The 15,521-nt window shown below is 61.5% G+C and overlaps 1 protein-coding gene across 2 annotated transcripts in view; it reads right to left on the reverse strand.

Moving 5' to 3' along the window:
• PRR5 (proline rich 5) overlaps positions 1 to 15,521 on the reverse strand; it is a 51,046-nt gene that overhangs the window by 15,603 nt on the left and 19,922 nt on the right. Inside the window, exons 2-3 of one of the 2 annotated variants that reach the window (XM_061124357.1) lie at positions 8,435 to 8,557; positions 42 to 122 (exon numbers count right to left, since the gene is read on the reverse strand). In XM_061124357.1, the coding sequence (XP_060980340.1) occupies positions 42 to 122; positions 8,435 to 8,547 (194 nt within the window). In that variant the 5' untranslated portion in view covers positions 8,548 to 8,557. Of the gene's footprint in view, positions 1 to 41; positions 123 to 8,434; positions 8,648 to 15,521 lie in introns of those variants that run through there. The other variant, XM_061124355.1, reaches the window with a different exon arrangement.

Below are 15,521 nucleotides of genomic sequence, written 5' to 3' on the forward strand. Positions count from 1 at the left end.
CCCAGACCCGGGCCCGGACGACGGGACAGCCAGCCACTCACCGGACACCTTCGTTCAGGCTGAAAAGCTCCTGGTCGGGCAGCCCCTTACGCTGGAAGACGGCGATCACCCCGTTGTGGATGCTGCGGGGGGTGGTGGAAGGGGAGAGGAGGGTTGCCGACCAGAGGCCCTGAGCCCCAGCCCGCCTTCCCTCTCCCGTGGTGCCCCGCCCGCACTGCTCGAAGCTGGGCAACGGCCTCTGGCAGAGAAGGCAGGCCTGCAGCACACAGGTCGGCTGCCCCCAGGGGACCCCATGCGCCCCAGAGCCTCAGATCCTGTCTCGAGCTCCAGGCCTGTCGCCGGTCACCTCTCCTGGAGCTCCTGGGTACTTCTACACACTCTACCTCCCTTCCCGTAGCCCTGAACCCTCTGCACCCAGGTCAGAGACTAGGGAACACCCTCTGATGGCCTTCTGCACCCCCAAATGTCACCACCTTGTGATCCAGGTGCCCTTGAGCTGGCCCCTGACCCCTGACCTGGGTATCTGTGTCCGCACCTGGCCCCCGGGCAGGCTGCCCTCACCACAGGGCCTTTGCACGTGTCCTTCAGGTCCCAGGTGATCTCTGTGTTTACATTCCATCAATGTGCAGCTACGTGTTTACACGGGACTTGTTTGATGGACTGGTTCCCACCACTATCTGCAAACCTCAGAGCAGAGGGCCCTGTGCCATGAGTGACTGCACGCTCTCACCCGGCTCAAAGGAGAGCCCGTAAATGCTGCTCAGTCCCTAAGTCGTGGCCAACACTTTGCGACCCCGTGGACTGCAGCGCGCCAGGCTCCTCTGTCCTTCACCATCTCCAGGAGTTTGCTCAGATTCACGTCCATTGAGCTGGTGACGCCATCCAGCCACCTCGTTCTCTGCCGCCCCCTTCTCCTTTTGCCTTTAATCTTTCCCAGCATCAGGGTCTTTTCCATGAGTCGGCGAGTGACATTCATCCTGACTCTCCCCAGCCCTCCAGATCCAACTGGCCCTGAAGCCCTGCCCGTCTCCACCCCCAGATCTCTGCTGCACCGTGTCTTTCCTCCACACCCACCCGACCTCTGACTGCACAGTCGGCCTCCTCGCTGCACCCGCCCCAACCCAGGGCCCTGCAGATACAGCCTAAGGCCTGAATGTGGCATTCAAGGCTCGTCTGGAATGGTTCCTCCCCACCAGGCACCCCACACCCCAGTGTGACAAAGTACTGGTGCCAAACCTTAGGGTCTTTGTATCCATTTCTCCTACCTGCGGTGTGTGTGTGGGGTCCTTATGCTATCTACTAGACAAGTAGCTCTTCACCCTGGAGCTTTGGCTCAGAGGCCAGCACCTCCAAGAAGCCCTCCTGACATCCTCCCTTTCCCATGCAGACTCACGTCCTGGCACTTTGTCATTTACTTCCATGTTAGTTCTGTAGTTCCTGCCAACGGCCATAAGCTCCCAAAGGAGAGAACCAGGTCTGGGTGGCTCTACCGCCCTCCAACTCAGGATCTGGTCGCTGCAGTAAAGCTCAGCACCAGAGACCGCTTCTTGGTGTTTAGGGACAGTTGGACGCCTGCTGCTGTGCATACCATGGGGCAGGCAGTGGCCACCAAGCTCCCAGGGCCCCTGTCTGCTCTCCCAGCCCCGCCGCTCCTAGTAACGTGGACAGGCCACCCATTTTGCAGATGAGGAAACGGAGGTTCGGAGGGGCCAGGTTCCAGGAGGCCACCGAGCGCACCTAACAGCTGCCCCTCCTTTCTGTGGAGCCAGCAGTGGGCACGGCTTCCGGCTCGCACCCTGGAAGGGGCAAGGCAGGGGCAGGACCCACACGCCCCGGGTGGGTGAAGGCGACTCTGAGCAGTGCAGGGACACACCTACGGACCAGGCCAGGTGCCTCGCCCCCTGACCTGAGGCCCGACCACCCCGGGGCCTGCTGCTGGAATGCTGCTTATTCACATGGTCAGGGCCACACGCCCTCCCACTTGTTTCCTGCCTGAGAAATGGGGGTCACAAGTGTGCCTGCCCCCAGGCTGCCGGGAGGATGAAAGCCTGGCCAGGCCCGAGCCTCAGTGTGGACCCGGCTGAGATTGCGCTCGCCTCCGTCAGGAGGCCCGTGTGGACCCGGCCTACGGCTCTGACACAGTCAGGCTGTTCCCCATTTACAGGCTAAAAAAAGTAAGAGTCTGATGGGAAGTTGAACGGCCGCAGGAAGCCGGACTGCAGCTGTCACCCTGAAATCCGAACAGCCGGGGACTTGCGCCTGGTCGGGCTGCGGGGGGTCAGCCCCTCCCAGTCCTGCCGGCGGTGGGAGCCCGGGGCGCTGGCACGTGGGGCCCCATGGGGCCTGGCTGAGTCCTCCCTGGGGCCCAGGCCTCTGTCAGGCCGAGGGGACGGCCTGGGGGAGGCCTCATCAGCCTCCCGGGCCTGGTCCTGCTGTTCTCAGCAGCCTCTCCAAGTCCTTCCTCCTCCTCCAGTGAACCTTCCAGAGGGACCCCAGCCCCCTCCGGTCCACCGCCCAGAGGCCACCCTAACCACGTGGCTTTGGATGGGAAGACTGGCTCTTGGGAGGAGTCTTCCTGAGGCCCTCGAGGGTCCAGCACCCGCTGGTTCCGCCACCCCCGGTCCGCCTCCGGCCTTTGTCCTTGCTGTCCCCTCTCCTGCAGGCTCACCATGAAGTGAGGACCCTCTCCCCTCCCAGATGTGTGGGGAGTGTATTTGACCCTATCTTCTTTGCAAGAGGAGAGGTCTGTCTGGATTATCGCCTGCTGCCAGCAGCCCAGGCCTCACACGGCTCTGTGTGTATCTGAGCAGCGCCCCGCCCAGCCCTGGGGTCCCCCTTGAGCTCCCCAGCCAGCCCGGCCTCCAGCTCTGTGGACCCTGATCCTACCCTGCCTACCTCCAGCCCCCAGGCTGGTCCCAGTTTGCACCCTAGCTCTGGGCTCCCCGGCTGCACACCTCTGCCAACACTGGACCGCGCGTGCCTCAGTTTCCCCATCCATACAACAGGACTCATATAATCACAGCCCCTGGAGGAGACGCTGGGGAACAGATAGCACCCTGTGGGGTTATGTGTGTCAAACATCATCAGAATCGACTGTGGGGGTCGGGGGGCGGGGGTGCCCCTAGAAGCATCCACCGCGGCTCCACCATCTGCCCCGGGTTTTTCTCCATCTCCTTCTCACCATGGCATGAGGTGGGGACTATGACAGCCCAAGCTGCAGAAGGAAACAGTGAGGCTCAGAGAAGCCAGGGGACGCCCAGCGTCATACAACCTGATGCCTGGTGGGGCCAGAAAGGAGCCCGGGGCCCACGGTCCTCCCACCCCACGTGGCTGCTCCAAATGGGGGTGGAGGCCAGGCAAGGTCCTGCCCCTTCCCATTTCTCTGCAGCTGACGTTCCACAGTGTTACTAAAGTTTTGAGTTGGCTCAAGAATAAAGCCCTGCTGGGATAGAGAGGAGACGGCGGGTTGGGGGGAGAGAGGAGGGGAGTGGAGAGGCAAGGCCCTTGTGGGACTTCTCCCCCAAAGCAGAAGTGAAACCCCAGCCCATGGCCTCCCTGAGGAAGGCGTGCAGGCCCAGCGAGGACACGGGTAGTGGCCCACTGGAAACCGCAGGCGGCCAGGGGCCCGTGTGGACGCTGACCCATTACCTCCTCTTGCCCGGAGGCCCTTGCCAGACCTCCCGCCCACCTAGGGAGACAGGACGGCAGGCACCAGTCTCAGCACCTGTCACCGGAGCACAGGGCGAGGGGAGAAGCCCAGGACCCCGGGGTGAGGCTCCACGGCCCCCATGCTCAGGCTGGGGCAGGAAGGGCTGACTGTGGGGCTCTGGGGGGCCTGCCGTGGCTGCCCTGGCGTGCGCGGGTGCCGCTGTGGGGCCGCAAGCAGGGGGACCCCAGCAGGGCAGGACCCTGGCCGCGCCTCTCAGGGTCACTCATCTGTCTGTGCAGGAAACCCTGGCAGAGAGTAAGCAGGCGACAAAGCCCTGGCAGGTCACACAACACGCCTCCAGGGACTCCTGGAAAGGGCCGCGGCGAGGCCTGGAGGTGGAGGCCTGCCCCTTCGTGGGCCCTGCTCTGCTCCAGACCTGCCTCTGGAGCCTCAGGAAACAAGAGAGGAGTTCAGGCCTCCACCGGGTGCGCCCCTCACCCTCCTAACTGCCTGGTGCCCCAGACTGAGTAGGTGGGGGCAGCAGGGATGCCAAGCACCGGCCCCCACTGGCCTCCCCCTCCCCCTCCCAACCACCGGTCACCCTGGAGGCTTCAGCCAGCCTCCTTCGGCCCCCCAGAGACCCCCATGAAGTGGTGGCAAGAGCGCTGGACTTAGAACTGGACAGGCCCCCTTGCCTCTGAGCCTCAGTGTCCTCATCTGGAAGATGGGGGCAGGAGTCCCACCTTGCAGGCTGCTGCAGGGAAGGAAGGCAGCCCCCTCCACACCTAGGGTTGGGACGGGGCCTGATACCTGTTGGGGGTGGGCACCCCCATCGGAGGGACGCAGTGTTCAGGGCCCAGGAGGACAGCAGGGCCCAGGACGCTCTGCGCTCCCTGCCCCCCGCCTCGCCCCTCCAGGACCAGGGATGGGCGGACGAGCAGGGCGGGCTGCAGGCTCTGGGCTCTCACCGCCAACCCCTGCCCGGCCTGGCCCCAGTGGACATGAGCCCTGGGCCCTGGCTTCAAGTTGGACCAGGGTTCAGACCCAGCGTTAGCAGGGGCTCTTGGTCAAGTCCCTCTCCTTCTCTGGCCTCAGTTTTTCTGAAGACCACCATCCAGCCTTGGAGATGGGTCTGCAGGAGTGAGAGGGCCCCGCCCGTGCACTGCATGGGCTACCCCAGCCGGAAGGCAGGCAGGCGCCTGGCTCAGGCATTCGGGCGAGGAGTAGGGCTCCTTAATGGTCTATACCCTCTGGCCCAAACGCAGGACTCAGGCCAGGGTTTGGGGGGCTCTGTCTGTCCCCCAGCTGGCCCCTCAGCTCAGAAACATGACCTTTGTGCAGCTCGAGGCCCCGCACACACAGAAGGGTCCAGACCAGGCGAGGCGCTAACTGGGGCCAGCACGGGGACAGAGAGGGACACAGCATGCCGCCTCTGGGGAGGGGACGAGAGTCTGCGGGTGGGGGTGACAGGTGAGGCACCCACCCCTCTGCAGGGCCCTGGGCCAGGCACGGGGCACAAGCCTGCCCCGGAAAGCAGCCTCAGGGGCTTAGGCAACAGCTTCCGATGGTTCTGTTCTAGTTTCTGGTTTGTGAGTGCGGCCTGGTCGGCCAGCACTGCACCCAGCGCTCCCCTGCACACCCACGGGAGCGTGGTCTTCTGCCATGTGTGGTCAGCGTTCACACTCCCCCATGGTTATGCTCTTCCCAGCACTGACCACCACCTGCTCGGGCCTCGTGGGTTTACCTGCGGCCCTGTTTACCTCCTGACTCCCTTCCTCGACTTCCGACTCCACGCCTGGGGCTGGGACAGTACCAGTGGGTGAATGAATGGACGAAGGAAGGAACAGCCAGGTGGATGAGTGGACGCCACCGTCGTGGGCACGTGCTCTGTGCTTTGTCCCACATCCAGATGAGGGCAGAGGGGCCCAGGGAAGCCAGAGGACCGGGCCAGGTCACTGCAGTGGGTCTCCTAGAAATTCATGTCCTCCCAATGCCCTAGATCTTATTTGTAAACAGAGTCTTTGCAGATGTAATTAGTAAAGGACTCTGAGACAAAACCGGTCTGGATTTAGGCTGGGCGCTACATCCAACGACTGGTGTCTGTATAAGAGGAAAGAGAGGGAAGTTTGGATGCAGAGACACAGAGGACAAGACACAGAGAACAGAGCGGTGTGGCCAGAGGCCAAGAAGCCACGGGGAACTGTATGAGGCAGGAAGGACACTCCCTCCCCTGCAGCCTGCGGAGGGAGCGAGGCCCCGCGGACACCTGATTCTGGACTCCTGCGCTCCAGACTGGGAGAGGACTTTTTGTTGTTCTGAGCCACCAAGTTTGTGCCAATTTTTTTACAGTTGTCCTGGGAAACTAACATGGCCACACAGAAAAAGGGGGTTCACTTTGGACTCAAAATGAGGCATCCACAGCTCAGCAAGGCAGGTCCTGCACTGCCCCGTGCTCCGAGGCTGTTGTCCTGGGGAACAGTGGAAGGAATCGGGATGGGCCGGCAGGCAGGCCGCAGTCAGAGAGGCCCCGAACCCCCAGAGGTACCCGTGGAGCACCGGTGGGGAAGACCCTGCCCCTCCCAGACTCATGGCTCTCTCTGCCAGGGGGAGGACAGCAGGCGCTGTGCTCTGCAGCATCAGCACGGGCAGGCCTCCTGGTCCTCTGGGTGTGCCCCTCTAAATGGGGGTGGGGGGTAGTAATCACATCTCCCTTGCTGGGTTAGGATGGCGGCAGGCAAAGTGAGCCAGGGGCCTGGCTGCAGGAGTGTGGTGGGGCAGGCCGAGCTGCAGGGGTCCAAGGCTGGGTGGCTAGGAGCCTGGGGGAAGCTGGCTTCCGGCTGGGCCACACCCATAGTCCACCAGGGACGTGACCCAGGAAGGCGCTGAGGTCTTAAAGCTCCTTTAGGTAAAAAAAAAAAAAAAAAAAAAAAACAACAGTGGGGGGGCCCCACATGGCCTCTTCCTACAGGCAGCCCCCTGAGCTCCGGAAGACTCAGAGCCGACTCTAGGGTGCCCCCATCTCTGCCTGGAGACCCCCGAGTAGCGCTGACCACTGCGGGAGAAAGCGGCTGGTGATGAAAGCTCAGGAAGCAGCAAACTCCTGAGCATGCCCGTGTGCTCCGTTGCTCCAGTCATGTCGGGCTCTCCGTGACCCCTTGGACGGGAGCCAGGCTCCTCTGTCCACGGGATTCTCTAGGCAAGAATACTGGAGTGGGTAGCCGTTCCCTTCTCCAGGGCATCTTCCTGACCAAGGGACTGAACCCGCGTCTCTTAGGTCTCCTGCATTGCCAGGCGGGTTCTTTATCACCAGGGCCACCTGGGAACCTGTGAGAGGCCCCCCCAAAACCTATCCCTACAAGGCCCAGCCTGACATGTCCCCAGCGTGAATTGGAGCTTGAGTCGTGAGTTACCAAGGACCTGTTATGTGCTAGACACATGCTGAGGGCTTGAATATAGATCTTCACCTTTAATCTCTACAACGGCCTGGGACGTGGGCATTTTAAGGACAAGGAAATTGAGGACCAGGGGAGGCTCAGTGACTCTCAAGACCACGCAGCAGGGAAGAGGCAGACCTGGAATGTGAACTAACTGTGTCTGTCTCCTCGGGCTGGATCAGGGCAGAGAGACGAGAAGGGGGACTGTTTCTCTTTCAGAGCTGCGGGTGGAGAAACTGCCTCTTAGGGCTGCATGCGGTCACCGGGAGATGCCCCGAGGGGAGTCCCTCCCTCCCTGTCCCCACACCAGTCCTGTAAGAAGAAACGCCCGTTGCCTGCTGACCCATGGGGAAACTGAGGCCGACTGGTCCCTAACTCTCAAGCCGTTCGCAACCTGATAGAGGACAGAAGCAAAGGGCACAGAGGATGGTCTCAGGCTGGCAGTCCTGTGCTTCCCACCACGCTCAGGAATAGGCGAGTGTCCACGCTGACGGTCTCCTGGTGGCCCAGACCACAGACGGTGGAGCATCTGGCAGGGCGCGTGTGGTGGTGTTGGTGGGGCCCTCGCATCCACAGCCCCCCTGGACAGTCTGCACCCCTCTCTTCTCCTCCCCTCCCACTTTCCTTTCGGTGGAAATTATCTGTTTTTAAAAAGGGCTCCTGAGCAAACACGGTGGGAAATCCCACTAAACAAATCGTCTCTTTTTCCGGATTCCCTCAGCCTCGCTCTTCAAACAAAGCTGGTGGGGTGGGGGTGGGACTTCCCACGGCCCCTGCTCGTCTAGGGAGGGCTCGCTGGGGGAGGGTCGTCTCAGGAATGCCAGGCAGCTGCTGCTGCACCCCTGCTGACAGCTGGGAGGGCGGGGGCCCTCCCCCCGCGCTCAAGGGAAAGCCAGCCGCCCCCACTCCAGACCGAAGGGACCTAAACGCAGAAACAGGAAGCACAGCAACCCACCGACTGCGCCCGCGAAGCTCATCCGCGAAATGGGATAAATACTTCCTGCTCTATTTACCTCCCAGGTTGCCATGAGCAGGAGCGGGGGGCGAAGACGTAGGAAGACCCCCAGGGGAAGGCAGGCTTGCGGGATCCAGGCCCACCCCACCATCCACCAGCTGCGGGGTGGGGTGGGGGTGCCCCTGGGACCAGCCCCGGGCCCGCGGTCTCGTCCCTCCGTTCTAGAAACACGTTGCACTAAACTTCCCTCCCCGGTCGCACAACTCCGGCGGAGCGATTTCTCCGCACACTGGCGGGCGCAGAGCTGCCCCCCGGGCACAGTCCCTAGCTCCAGGCCCCCCTCCGCCCCCCCCGCTCTGGGACCCTCGGGGGCCGGCGGGGAGGGCGCGGCCTTACCTGTTCCAGGTGGCGTTGGCGCAGGCCCGGCGCTGCTGCGTGCCCCGCTCGTCCGCGGCGGCGGCGGCGGCCGGCTCTCTCTTGCCCAGGTCACTGAGGCTGGGCGAACTCATGAACTTCAACCTGCGGAGAGTCCTCATGGTGACCTCCCCTGGCGGCGGGCTCAGCGCCCACGCGCGCTCCGCGCCGCGCCCTGCGCCACGCCGCGCCGCGGGCCCCGGCCGGCGCTGCGCCCTCTACGAGGAAACTTGGGCGAAAGCAGGAAGCCGGGCAGCCCTCCCGGGGCCCGCCCCGGCCCCGCGCCTCCGCCCCAGGCCCCGCGCCGGCCGCCGCGCCAGGTTAATCATTTCTCCGAACGGCCGCGGCGCGCAGCGACCGGAGCTCGGCGTATACGGCGCGGACCCGGCGCAAAAGGGGCCCGGGGGCGGGGCCGGACCGAGGGGGCGGGGCGCAGGGCCGGGGGCGGGGCGTGGGCGTGGCCTGTGAGAGGGTGTGTACAGAGGCGGGGCCTCTAGCTGGGGCGGGGCCTCCGGAGAGGGCGTTGCAGAGGCGGGACCGACATGGGGGCGGGGCCTCAAGAGAGGGCGTGTTCAGAGGCGGGGCCACAAGTTAGGGGCGGGGCCGGCGCCTCGGCAACAACCTTAGCGGTAAAAGGTTTCAGCGCCTGAGTCCGCCCTCCTGGGGTCGTGCTCTGGGTCCCCTCTGTTCTTCCAAGGGCCACGAGTGCCCACCAGAAACCAACACGCATGACTGCAAAATCCGACCTCAATCGTCCACCCCGGGACAGGCCCTGCGGCCACACCCCGACGGTGCTCAGCTTCGTGTCCGGTCCCGGACCCCTGCGGCAGTTGGTATACCAAGTGCCCCCTACCTCGCCATCCCTCCCCACTAAAGGCTGCTCCTAGACAGAGTTCTCAAGACCCCGCCATGTGGACACAGACTCCTCCCTGGTTCTCATGAAGGTTAACTAGGTCGAGGTCTTCAGCCCATTTTCCAGCTGAGAAAACCAAGGCTCAGAAGGCGAAAGAACCTGCCCGACGCCAAACAATGAACAAACGGCAAAGCTGGACCTAACTCAGGCCTCCAGAGCCCATGGCACAACATCCCTCCAGCTTCTGGGATGCCCATGGGGCTCCCTGGCCCTTTCCCTCTCCATCAGACAGGGCAAGACAGTGTCGCTGCCCTCCTGTGTTCCCACGGCCTTTCCCGAAGCAAGGCCTTTATCACCAGAGGCCCTGCCTCACATCTTCCTATAAATGAGCCCCGCGTGCATCACTGGGGGAGAGGGGGGCAGAGCCTAGAGCCTCAGCATGGGAAGGAAGGGTGCTCAGACCTCCTCCCCCCGGTGCTGTAGAGGCCCGGGGGCTTCCCAGGTCCCCTATCCAGGCTCTCTGTATGAGATACCCCACTCAATGAGAGAGCCAAAGCCCCTGTCGCCACCCTCCCCCCACCCAGCTGGTCTTGGTAGTTCAGCCCGACACAGTGTAGGTCCACATTACCGTCCCCACTCAGAGACTGGAATCTGCACCTTGGTGTGGAGGAGGTGGTGATGGCGGGGGTTGGGGGAGATCTGGCTCAACTCCCCCCAAGGCCGGGGCTCTTTCTGCTGAATGCCCCAGGTGGGATGGTTTGCCAGGCCCAGGCTGAGCAACCAGTGAGCGTCTTTTGTGGCTCCAGGAGCAAGGAGAGCCTCATATGAGGTGTATGGACTGGGGAGGAGACACTGTCCAGGGAAAATGAACCAACATTTCCCAAGCACATACTGCACACCAGACATTACCCTCATCCTCGGGAGGCAGAGTCCTGCCCGGCAAACCCCCTGGTCCTGAGCTCAGAATCAAGGGATCAGAGACCTCTGACTCCCCCAGAGCCCATGAACCCCAAGGCTGAGACCTGCATGACCCAGAGTGAATGACAGGCCAGGAAGGAGCTGGTGGTTTCCACACCCTTGTAGAAACAACTGTGAACCCTGTCTGCTCCTTCCACCTCCTCTATCACCTCCCCAGCCCAGGACAACAGACACTCCCTGACAGGTCTGCCTGGGGCCACCCAGGTCACTGGACAAGCCTGTCCTCCAGGTGGTGACTGGGGTGATCCTTGGCATACCATGCGCCCTCCTGCACTTAGAGCTCCTTCTGGTTCCCACTGCCCTGGGGATCAAGTCCAGAGCCTGGAATCCTTGGAGGACCGTCCCGCCTCTCCTGGCTCCCGCTTCTGACTGCCTTCACCTTGGGTTGGGCTCAGGGGTTACCCTCTGGTCATCTGATGACTTTTCCATGTGATGCCTTAAGCCAGGGGTCCAGGACTGTGATAACTGGTTCACCACTACATTCCTGAACCCAGTACACAATAGGCATGCAGTAAATATTTGGTTAAATGGATGGATAAACATCTGTCTCACAGGTGGGAAGGGATTCAGTGCATTGTAAATACTGCCACACTGGGTCTTTCCTGGTGGCTCAGTGGTAAAGAATGTGTCTGCCAACGTAGATCCCTGGTTTGGGGAGATTCCACCTGCCTCGGAGCAACTAAGCTCTTGAGTCACAACTATTAAGCCTGGGCTCTAGAGCCGGGGATCCACGACTCCTGAGCCCACGGGCCGCAACTACTGAAGCCCGCACACTCCACAGCGTGGCTCTGCAACAAGAGAAGCCATCGCAATGAGAAGCCTGTGCACGCAACGAGAGAGGAGCCCCCGCTGGCAGCAACTGGAGAAGAGCCTGTGCGGCAAGGAAGACCCAGCAGAGGCAAACAAACGAATAAAATTATACACGAAAACAAAGAGGCCACACTGGACAGACGCAGAACCACTGTCACTGCCCCTGGTGTAAACGCCGCAGAGAACCACCAGGACCCGTTCACATCCCCGCGGACAGGATGAAGGGCGGGTTCCCAAGCTGAAGGCAGGCTCTCGGGGGAGGGGGCTGGCTTTGTCTACTCGGTGCACTCAGGTGGGAAGAACCCAGCCACTGGCACGAGGGGCCAGCTCCGTGCAGAGGGTGGCTGGACGGTTCTGGATGTGGGTGGTAAGGGCAGTCCAAGGAGCGGGGCAGGAGGGGGGTTAGAAGAGGAGAGGCTGGGGAAAGTGGCCAGCCAGAAATGCCGGAGGTGGGGCTGGCTGGCTGAAGGATTTAAAAGCCCTGCCCAGTCGGTGCTAAGTGCTTTAACTGCCCCCCCTCCCCCCCGAGCCTAGCAGCAGACCTCTGTTCCATCTGTCTGCAACAGCCCAGTGCTGGGGGTGTAGTGGAGACCCAGGGGTCTTCTGTGTTTGGGCTGGTGACGGGCAGGGAGGGGCCCGGGGTGGGTGGGGGCTGGACAGCCAGGGCAGCAGGCAGCCCCCAGGGCCAGAATCTGAGGCAGAGGCTAGGAGGAGACAAACCATCCCAGTCCCCAAAGCAGGGGACAACGGGGAGGCCGAAGACCACATCCGGGCCCTAAACATGTTCTGCACAGCTCGTGGTGTGGGGGAGAAAAACAAAAAACCCAAACTGCCCACAGCCAGGGTTTCACAATGGAGACACTGACATAGAAACCCTGATTTCTGGCTTCCTGGGAAATGTCAGGTGACCGGGCCTCCCGGGCCTGAGACCCCATGTGACCGCTCTGGCTGGGCTGCTGACCCTGCAGGCAGGCACGGGGTCTCTGGGTGCACACCAGGCCCTCTACTCACTTATGGAGGCTTCCGTGCCAGGTAAGGGCTTGGGGACTGAGCAACTGTATGGTGCGGTGGGGCTGGGTTGGGCCCGTGTGTGCCTGGGACTCAGGGACGGGAACGCCCTCCGTTCAAGGGAATGGGAGACAGGGGTACCCATTCATGTACCCCCGTGGCTGCCAGAGTAACCTTGCTGCAAGAACTGTGCCAGGCCTGATGGCATCAACCATGTCCTCTCCTCCTTCAGGAGCCAAACTTCATCCCAGCCCCTCCCCCACCAGCAGGAGATCAGTACCCTGTACAGGACCCCGGTCACTAAGGGGGACCCACAGGGCATTTCTCTCTGTTGGGGGAGGGGGCTCTGGGCTGGGGGGCCAGAACTGGGGTCCACTGGACCTGCCATCAAGTCAGGTGACCTCTCGGGTCTCGGTCTGCCCATCGGTAAGATGGATGGGGTTTAGGGACGTGGGAATGAGACCCCATAAAACCCTTCCCCTGCAAGGAGACCAACCCTGTCTATTCATTAGGACTGATGCTGAAGCTCCAATACCACCTGATGCGAAGAGCCGACTCATTGAAAAAGAACCTAAGGCTAGGAAGGATTGAGGGCAGGAGGAGAAGGGGACGACAGAGGATGAGATGGTTGGATGGCATCACCGGCTCAATGGACATGAGTTTGAGCCAGCTCCGTGAGGCGGTGAAGGGCAGGGAAGCCTGGCGTGCTGCCGTCCACGGAGCTGCAAAGAGTCGGACACAGCTTAGTGACTGAACAACAACAAAGCCCTTCAGGGGCCACGTGCCCCCTGCAGCTGTGGCAGGAGATGGTGACCCAGGTGTCTTTGATCCTTGAGGTATGGCTGATCTGGAGGTTTTGTCTTCATGGTCAAGGTGCTAGCATCGGCAAAGACCTTTAGGATGGGCTCAAGGCACTGGGACTTGGAGTCAGAAAGCCCTCCGGGGCTGGGAACTCCAGCCAGGATCTTTGGGGGTGAGGCCTGGGGTTGCTCGGAAGTATCTCAGGGACTCTGCAAACCCCTGGGTATGGCTCAGTCATGTGCACACTTCACAGATGGACAGCCTGACGCCTGGGAGCAGGACGGCAGGAAGTCCATGCGGCTCTGGAACCCAGGCCTCCAGGCTTCTCGGCCACCAGGGTGAGGACAGGAGCGGGGAAGAGCCAGCCACCAGCTCTGTCGTCCTCTTGCTGGCGCTGACCTCAGCCGGCTGCACCCAGTCCACTCGGAGGGGCACTTCCGCCCCCTGGTGGCGAAGGCTGGTGCTCCCCACAGCAGGCTGGGAGCATCCCTCCAGTTCGCTGGGGAATCCCACTGGCCAACGGCTCTGCACCCTGGGGGCCTGGACACCCCGGAGGGGCCTCATCCAGGCACTGAGAGCCCTGAGGAGAGTGTCTGACCCGTGTCTCCTTTCTCTGAGGTGGGCAAGCCCTCCCATGATGAGGGGAGGTGGGACGAGACCATTCACACAGTCGTGGGGTGCACGCCAAAGGGTGGCTTTCCTGCTGGCTGTGACAGCCGCACTGCAGAGACCGGAGTCGGGGCTGAGCCCCCGTCACCCGCGGTGAGGCCAGCTTCAGTTGCGATTAGACTGGCCATCTCCGAAGGCTTTGCGACGGTTCTCAGTGACTGTCCCAAGGCTGGACAACCAGTCCTCAGGCTGGATGGGCATCGGGCCATCAGAAGCAGTATGTACTATAGTTCATGGGTGAGGGGAGGCGCCCCTGTGACCAGCCTGGGGTGGGGGCACCACCACCAGAGGGGGGGTGGGTCCTGCCCTCAAGGTTGTTGATGTTCGGTCACTAAGTCGTGTCCGACTCTTTGCGGCCCCATGGACTGCGGCACGCCAGACTCCCCTGTCCTTCACTACGTCCTGGAGTTTGCTCAGATCCATGTCCATTGAGTCGGGGATGCGATCCGACCACCTCGCCCTGTGCCGCCCACTTCTCCTGTCGCCTTCAGTCTTCAGACGTGGGGAGCTTTTCTCTCTGGCTCCATTGTTGTCACTGTTCGGCCGCTCAGTCGTGTCCAGTTCTTTGCGACCCCGTGGACTGCAGCTCTCTAGGCTATCCTGTAATTCACTGTCTCCCAGAATTTGCTCAAACTCATGTCCATTGAGTTGGTGATGCCATCCAACCATCTCATCCTCTGTCGCCCCCTTATTCTCCTGCCTTCAATCTTTCCCATCATCAGGGTCTTTTCCAATGAGTCGGCTCTTCACATCAGGTGGCCAAAGTATTGGAGCTTCAGCTTCAGTCCTTCCAATGAATATTCAGGGTTGATTTCCTTTAGCATGGAGTGATTTGATCTCCTTGCAGTCCAAGATGCTCCAGGGAAAGTGTCCCTTCTGGTGGTTTCAGAGTTAGTACCGACTATTATTACCCCTGTTTCAGAGATGGGGACAGTGAAGGTGAGTGGAGGTGAGCTGCTTGCTTAAGTTGTCAGCTAAGAATTGTGGGGACAGGGATGCTGTACTGCTGGGAGGGACAAAGCCCACCTTCCCAGTGCTTTAATAAATGTGGGAGACATTTATTGAGCACCTACTACATGCCTGGCACTGCACTAGGTGTTAGGAACACAGCAGGGGGCAAAAAAACCAGGGTCTCTGCTGTCAGGAGGGGAGCTCACCATCCATCTGAGCTCTGCCACCTGACATCTCCTGACATGTTCACGATCCCCTCAAGCCTTCTCTCTCCCAGCGGAGCTCCCGCCCCCACACCGCTGCCACCAGGACCCGCCTGGAGCCCCCTCCCCACACCAGTGGCCTTTGTCCTCTGCCCTGAGAACCCTCCCCTCCTCCTTCTGCTCTGGATCCCAGGCCTGGGGTGGGGTGGGGGTGGGGTTCTGGCCAGGAGACGTCCCCGTTCTTAGATCCCAAAACGACATCCACGAGAGACTCTGCCAAGCCTCAGTTTCCCGTCTTCAACGATCGGTTCTCAAGGTCTCTCCTGGGCGAGTGTTGTGCAATCCTTGTTGTTCAGTTGCTCAGTCGTGTCAAACTCTTTGCGACCCCATGGACTGCAGCACGCCAGGCTTCCCTGGCCTTCAGTACCTCCCGGAGTTTGCTCAGACTCCTGTCTGTCGTGTCAGTGATGCCATCCAACCATCTCATCCTCTGCCGCCCCCTTCTCCTTTTGCTCTCCATCTATCCCAGCATCAGGGCCTTTTCCAATGAGTGGGCTCTTCGCATCAGGTGGCCAAAGTATTGGAGCTCTGGGTTTTTTGTGGAACCCTGATTCTGGTCTATAGATAGGTATCCTGTGATACAGTTAGGAGAGCAGAGCAGGAGAGATTCCAGGCTTCCTGGTCTTCCAAACTGGGTCTGCTCCCTGCTCAGTCACCTCCCCTGAAAGCCCCTATGCCCCCAAGTCTCTGGCTCCCCAGTAGAATGTCCCTCCCAGGGTGAGCGTGAGGATTAAAT

This window comes from Dama dama, chromosome 22 (assembly GCF_033118175.1).
Source record: "Dama dama isolate Ldn47 chromosome 22, ASM3311817v1, whole genome shotgun sequence".
In the NCBI taxonomy this organism is placed as follows: Eukaryota; Metazoa; Chordata; class Mammalia; order Artiodactyla; family Cervidae; genus Dama; species Dama dama.